The sequence below is a fragment of the Protopterus annectens genome, chromosome 17.part0, assembly GCF_019279795.1.
Source record: "Protopterus annectens isolate FY-2018-M chromosome 17.part0, PAN1.0, whole genome shotgun sequence".
NCBI classification, from domain to species: domain Eukaryota; kingdom Metazoa; phylum Chordata; order Ceratodontiformes; family Protopteridae; genus Protopterus; species Protopterus annectens.
Window position 1 is genome coordinate 137416257 of NC_056751.1, and position 7946 is coordinate 137424202.

Here is a 7946-nt window from a genome sequence, read left to right on the forward strand (position 1 = left end):
CGAAAAGCATGATATGAGGTATAGCCTGGTAGTGCTGGGGTGCTCTATGGAGCCTTGAACCAGGTTTCTGTCACTGCACAGATATCGATGTTCTCCATACTGAGGAGAGCTTCGAGTGCGTGCATCTTGAGGTTAAGACTTCTGGTGTTAAGCAGCATTACCCTTAGTTTCTTGTTCCTTGTGCTGTCTATGGGGGTGGGTTTGACTTTTGAGCCTTGCCTAAAAAAGGCACTATGGGGTGGCAACAGCCTTTGCCAATATCCGAAAGCCCAGTGGTGACAGGTGCAAGCCGTCCCTAGCGAAGCAACGTGGCTTGTCGAGCATGTCATCCCAGGCTGACAGACACTGGATCCCCTTTGAATGACACAAAATTTTAGCCAATTGTTAAAATCGATCATTTTGTCTTTGTACTGTGGCATCATTCTAGGTGAGGGTAAGATGCTGCTCAAGGTCAGGGTCATACCAGCCTGGGCTACATGATCAGAGAGCTCCTCTATGTCTCTTTTCATGTAGTCCAGGGAGGTACGTCTCAGGTCATTCACACCAGCATGTACAATGACTGAGTCATATTTGTACTTGCTTTGGAGTGACCTGAGTGCTTGTGTTATGTGGCGGATCCTAGCACCCGACAGGCAGCTCACCGTGACCTTCTCTTTATTCAGCCTGGTGAGCGGGACGTCAGTGTGTCTGACAATAGAGTCACCTATTACAAGAGTATCAGGTGTGTTATTCAGCCTTAAGGGCTGTGGCTGCTTTGCACACTGACTTTGTGGGCTATGTGTTGTGCGCGTTTTGTTTTGAGGTAGCGTTTGCTTGGATGTCTGCTTTGGAGGTCTCTGTTGCTTAGGTAGATTTTTATTTAGAGCCTCGAGTATGTTTTGTGTATTTATGTGTTTGGTTCGCTGATGTGGTGGGACTATGTGATACTGGAATTGTGTTGTGTGAGGTTACCTTCTCCTCCTGACTGGTTACACCAGTTTTGAGATGAGAGAGCTCAGCCTCCAGTTTGGCTAAATAGTTGCATCTCTCACATATATTTGAACCTGTTTGGAGGAGGAGAGGGTTGTCCGTGTACATGAGACAGTTGTAACATTGCCTCAAAATTCCCAGATTCACCAGCTGGACTGGAGAGGAAACCATTGACTGACCTTTGGACATGCTAGAGTAATATAGGGAAACTGAATTTAAGACAGACCAATAGAGGACAGGGTAATCGTAGAGAGTGTAAGAGTAAGTAGTGCTTATGGTTTAATAGTGCTAACTTGTAGGATTACTTAATTGGACCAGTGAAGGGCCTTAGAATGAGAATATGGTGTTTAAATTGAGAGATAGAGCAGTTCTAAGGGAAAAAGTGAAGAGCAGACTTTGTGGAGCCAGGAATAGTTTAAACCCAATTAGGCGGCGCTGCCCGCTGTTGCGCTATGCACAAAAACGCGCAAAAGAGGGTTTTAAGACAGGAAGATGAAGGAGTTTGGAATTGACCCAAAATGGCCAATAAAACTACAGTTTCAAGTCAGTAACCACTCCCACAGGGGTAGGCAGGCTGCTCAATGTTTTTCACTGCCACTGATCAACAGAGAGACTTCCCTTTAGCCCAAGCAAAAAATGGCCTCCAAGAAACTTAGAAACAGTTCAAGAACAGCAAGCCTGTAACTGAACTTTTTTAAATCTCAGAAAAGTGGGAAAAAAGCAACATTTTTTTGTTTTTTTTCATGTTTATATATGCAGTTAAGAGACATTTCAGTATCTAGATTTGTTTGGATTGTTTCTGAATAACAGTTTGCAGCATTTCATTTTACAACAGTTTTATTGTAAACTGTCCAGTCTGTTTTGGAAGTTATCAACGTTAAAGAAAGATCTTGTAAAAGAGTAAGAACTTGCTAGAAGTCTTTTTACCTGTAACACTTCAGTATGAGACATTTTTTTAGGTAATCCTTTTCCTGATAGGAAAATGTCTTCTTATCCCAATCTTCACGGATATTTCCCTTAAAATAGTAGTTAATGACAGTATGCATGCTTTTTGTTTAGCTTTTGAAACTCCTTCCTGGATTTTTAGTATTTATTCTGCAGAGCTCTTCACAGATGCATTATGATGCAGCGATCTTGAATACCTCCCCAATAAGTGTAGAAATTGTCTGGGCTACTGTCTACCACACAGGCAGTTATTCACAGACTTTTAGGAGACACTATACCTAAGCAGAAAATTAAAAAAAATGTAATTTTTTAACATTTTCATCAAAATGAAACACTGAAAAGGACCCATAAGACTAAAGATGCAGATTTTTCTCCAATATACGGCTAAGCAACCACCGGTTTCTCAAAAAATAGAAGAGAAAAAGGTGTATGCCATTTATATGCAACCTCATGCAAGGCCATTATTAGCTTTCAAGAGAAGGAGAATGCTACAGAAATAATGTTTGGAACTATACAACTCAGAAGGTAAGAAAGCCCAAATGTTATCAATTTTTGTCAAGTGACACTTCCCCAAGTAAAATCAGTGCTTTCAGGAAATACTCTAAGTGCCTTTGAAAATATAATTTGTACAACATGAATGCTGCTTCTGTATAGTAAAACAACCTGGAGAAATACACAGTTGGCATAGAGGGTTAAGGCTAGGAGCTATTAACAAGCAAGTACTTGTGGTATAGGGTTTGGTTCTCTTAAAATCCACTGGGCTACTGTTTGACCATAAGCAATTAACTTAACCAGATGGTGCTTGGGGGCAACTGGGAGTTTGGATTAGGCTCCTTAATGGTCTTCTGGAGTGCAAGCTTAGTAACTACCGTTGAACCTACACTCGGCATGTGGGTTCAGCATCTCTGCATTTCGTAAATGAGGATAAGAAACAAGGTACAATAAGAACAAAAAAAATGTTGTTAATTTATGGTCACTTGAGTCAGCTAATCTTAGTACAACAAGAACATTTACTGCCAAAGATACCAGAGATTAGATGATGAAGATTACCGTTTTCAAAGTGAGCTAAAATATGTCTTGCAGATTTCTTATTAGGAAAGAATGTGACAGAAAGCTAAATTGGAAGCAGAGTACATAAATATTAATTTAAATTTTTACCATGAGCTACAACAAATGGATTCCAGCACAGTCTTCCCAGCAATTGACCAATTAGAGGAAAGCTCTGAATCACAGCTGTAGTATTCTGTAAGAAATAAACAGAATGTTAAAAGTGGAAGGACTGTTCACAAGTTAGCAATAAGACATAGGGGCTGAATTAATTGCATGCAAATAAGTTTGGCACACTTAATAAACATTGCATGAGACTCCTACAGCCTCCAACTTTGTATAATGGGATTCTAAGCTAATAATTTAAACAGCCTAAACCCTCTGGGCCAACCCCATGTAAAAAGGGAAGTTGTGTTTAGCATGGCTTATCAGGTTACCAAATAAATGCAAAATATGTCAGATATGCAGTAACATCAAAATTCACAAGAAGGTACAGGAAAACTGCAATGTTAAGGAACATATTTATTTTTATATCACACCATTAGGAAGATATACAGCAGAATAATTCTCCAATTTAGTTTAGTTTTGTTTTGTAACAGAAAATTCTAATCTATGAAAAAGAGTGGGTAACTAAGTACCAATTATTTTAACAGGAATGTGGGCATAAATATCTTTCTAGAAGTCTGCAAATAATAAAAAGTGTCATTAAAATCACTAGCTTGGACACAGAAAACCAAAAGAAAGAATGCATACTTCATCATACTGTCACATTTTAGGGGCAATATCATGAAGTATGCATTCTTTCTTTTGGTTTCCTGTGTCCAAGCTAGTGTTTTTCATGACACTTTTTTGTTACTATTTGCAAGCTTCTAGAAAGAGATTTATGCTCATATTCCTGTTAAAATGTTTGCCATATCATATAATTTTGGGGAAAAGCAAATTAATTTAAAAAAGTAAGAGTGGCAAAGAGACGTTAGCACACACAAGCAAAACATGGTATTCTGGTCCTTTAAACACTTAGGGCTCTGCTGAAAGTCACCATTGGTCAGTTCACGGAGAACCACAAGGGATTTACCTTCACTCAAATGACAAAAAATGTGCAAAAAATCAGTTATCAAAAGTTACACTTTAATGCTGTTTCTCTCACTGAGATCACGGCATGCAATGATGAAGTCATGCATCATGTTACCATGTCTTCTCTCCCACACAGCACTCTGCTATCTTGCACTTACTGGCCTGCCAGTATGATTCACATGCAATGTAATTGTAATTAACTTTATTCATTTAACTGGTTAAGTAAACTGGTCATCATGGACCTAATGCAAAGAATATCTATTATCTTAAAAGGGTTGACCAAACATCAGTCTATCCTGAGACCACCACCCAGGTTATGACACTTGTCCATCAGGTACTATATATTTACATCTCCAGCTGAAGTACAACTGCTCCTGCTTTGACAAAGAAACCCAAAGCACTGTCAATTTCAATAAAAACAATGACAATGAATCAGTAAACCAGTGTAAATTAAACAAATCCATACAAAACTCTTCTACCTAGATAAGATACTGGCAACAAAATCAAACTCCACGGCTTAGACAAAGTTCTGATGGCAAGAGACTATAATGCAGTAATGAGCATCCAAATGTGTGAAAATAGTAAAAACAGAAAAGGATAATAAAGAACTTATATTCCAAAAGACTACAACAAAGTATTTAATTGCCTGCACAACAGCTCCATTGTTAATTCTAGGGAAATTAAAGCTATGTTAATTGGTACCTGTTAGAGACTATATGAAAAAGATCATCATTAACTTCACCATCCCACTCAAAAAGCAGACTGACATGGTTAGCCATTGCAGTATTTTGCCTATCTCCTGCCCTGCCGTTTAAGACTGACAGTAAGACTATTGGTGCGGTTCTGAAACAGCTCGGTTTAAGTTATAAACTGGCTACTCTCCCCCTATGAATCCAGTGGACTACAGATACTGGGTTCTTGATACAAAGAGCAAATATATTTTACAAATTACTACCTTTAACAAGTCTCAAAGTAACGTCATTCAAACCACACTGAAGACTTCAGTGGGAACCGCAAGTGATCTGTTTTCAATCAGCTCACAGAAAGTGTGAAAAAATCAATACCAAGACAACATTTTAATTATTTCTTCTCACCGACAGTATAGCATAAGAGTTTAAAAATCATGCATCATCAGTGCTTCCCCATTGTTAATCACTGCAAAAAACAACCGTCTCCCAGTTACTACACTGGCATCTTTATTGCTCAACTCTCTTATTCTTAATTGGTAAATCTAAAGTACAGTCCACCCATTAAAAACAGGTTTGAAACAGTCATTACACATTACACTTTATTAGTTCACAGCCAAGGGGACCTAAAGTTTAAAAGGCCTCCTTTTGGATTTCTTGCAAGTTGCAGCAGAAATTCCTGCAGTAAAACAGCTCCTATGTCAAAGAATTTATTACTGGAGGCAATTATAAATGAAAATAACTTAATGAGATTAAAAACAACATGACAGATCACTTAATCGTAGTTTATAAATGCAATTGTTACAGGGAAATTCCTTCAGGAATGCCAGTCAGTAAGATTCTTCTACTTTAATTATATATTACCTCAATCTTATCCTAAGTATCACTTCAGCTATTCTTTGTTCAAGTGATGTTCACTCAGTGTTGTTGTATGTTGCTACATAACCATCATTAGGTCTTGAAGGTGCCAATATTCTTAAACAAAATAGGAAAAAAATGACTTAATGGCAGACGAGTCTACCTGTACATAGGCTGAATAGTATTTGTACTGGTGTGTCGAACTGAAAATGATCCTAGTATCAGTTCATATTCACAGTTAAATAAATACAGTTAAACTACATAAACAGGAAGGTCGAAATCTATCATCGCTGCAGAAATTATATAGTGTATGTGTGCTAGCAACACATGGATATCAGTCCTACAGCTTTCTATTTTCTGTAATCAGAGGTCATTCTGGGTATATGGGTGAAGCCTAAATCAGTAAATAATGATGAAAAACCATAGGGAATGGCATGCTATGTGCCTTACCTCTTCTTTTTTGGAGAGCTAGAAGAGGTAACAGAGACAGCACATCAACAGTCTTCATCATCTAATCTCTGGTTTTGAAGCAAATTAAAAAATTAAGGAAACATACAGCATGCACAGAGAAATAGCATATAAATAAAGTACTGGGACAAACTAATCTTATACAAGGTGACTGAGATACTGGAAAACATCTGAATAACTGAGTTTGAAAATGCATTAACTCCTTAAGCTTTGTAACAAATACATAAACAAACAGCCAAACAGGTAGGTGTGTGTGTGTGTGTGTGTGTGTGTGTGTGTGTGTGTGTGTGTGTGTGTGTGTGTGTGTGTGTGTGTGTGTGTGTGTTTGCTATTGCAAAAATTACAGAAAAAAGGATGCTGCTTGGTAACTACCTGACATCATCCATGCTTTCTCAGTTTTTTCCAAGTGTAATAGGCATACTAACGTAAACAGGTGCCAATACTTTTCCTTATTTCATTATTTTTCCTTGTTCAGTTTTAAGAAATGTAGGTACTGTAATGTAAAAAAAGAAGAAAAGTCTGGACATAAGAGCATGATGAAAAAAAAAATGATATGCTTCTTCTTACTCTTGCACAGGGTACTTACTGGGTTAAGGCCCTTCGCTTGATCTAGTAACAAGTTTTAAGGGAAACAAAATGAATAAAAAAAGAACACTAAATATAATAAAAAGGTTTTCCTCTAGCAAATAAATGAGTATTTGTAGTAGAGGTAACTCTATATTTGATTCTCATGTCTCTATGGAGACAATGTGATAAGGGGCAATAAGACAGAATATTTCTTTCTTTCAGTGGTTACGAGATTATGTTTTCTGAAAGCATTCAAAGTGTAATCTGGGAGAGGAATAAAGATAAGATAAAATAGATCACACTTAGTAGAAGCAGAAGCTCAGGCTGTACCATGCACCTTAGCATGGATAACCTTACTTATAGGTTAATCCAAGTCTATCAGTGTGGGACAATTGTTCCTATTAGGAGAGTTAAACTTCAATATTTAAAGCTGTACTTCAGTATTTAAAGATGTACATAGTTTTGTGTGCTAGTATTAAGTTAATAAGTTTTAGTGGTGGTCTGCAGATGTGTGCGTTTTTTTTTTTTTTGTTTGAGAATTTTCACTAAAACAAAAGTTTTGTAAGATATAACATAGGTTCAAATGGATATGACAAAAAACAACTGTACAAAACATTAACCTTTCTAAACATTAGTGTATGCATGTAACACAAAAGTTGAAACTAAACATTTAATTAAAAACAAGCTCTTGCAAATAACAGGTGGGAATAAAAACTTCTTAAAATAATGACAATACTTTCTATACTATCTTTAACTGTAAATTGTCTCAAAATTATGTACAAAAAAAGAGTTCTTAACTATACTAAAAAATGTAGAAAGCAAATAGCTATGCTATAGGAGATATGTTTTGAAAGAACTAAACATGTCAGTTTGATAAAGGATTTCAGGGATGGTATGAATAAGCAAGATATAAGGAGTCAAAATGTTTTTAGTCCCTTTAGTTTTATACACAGGTCAGGCAAATGTTTATCAACCATAGGAGATGTTGTGGATAGTAATTAATAAATAGCTGAAGAATTTTATCTGGGATGGGGAAGACAGGAAGAGTCAAGTGGGATAAGATGATTCTTCCAATAGAACAAGGTGGTTTGAGATTACCTGTTTTGAAGGGGTATTTCACAGTTACACATTTAAAGGGGCACTGGCTCGCTTCTAAACAGAGTGCTTTGCCTCGGACCGAATCACAAACATTGCCACCCCTTTACTTAACTACCTCCCAGTTTGTGACATCACTGGCTGTTCAACTCAAATATCAGTTTACTTTGCCTATTCAGTCCCATTCACTCTTTGGTTCCCCTTTGCAAACTGGCTGGGTTCAACTCAAATATTGCC

The 7946-nt window shown here is 37.1% G+C and overlaps 1 protein-coding gene across 2 annotated transcripts in view; it reads right to left on the reverse strand.

Annotated features, from left to right (window-relative positions):
- FANCC (FA complementation group C) overlaps positions 1-7946 on the reverse strand; it is a 2534829-nt gene that overhangs the window by 2061215 nt on the left and 465668 nt on the right. For both annotated transcript variants that reach the window (XM_044059426.1, XM_044059425.1), the window contains exon 3: positions 3073-3157. In XM_044059426.1, the coding sequence (XP_043915361.1) occupies positions 3073-3157 (85 nt within the window). The remainder of the gene's footprint in view (positions 1-3072; positions 3158-7946) is intronic.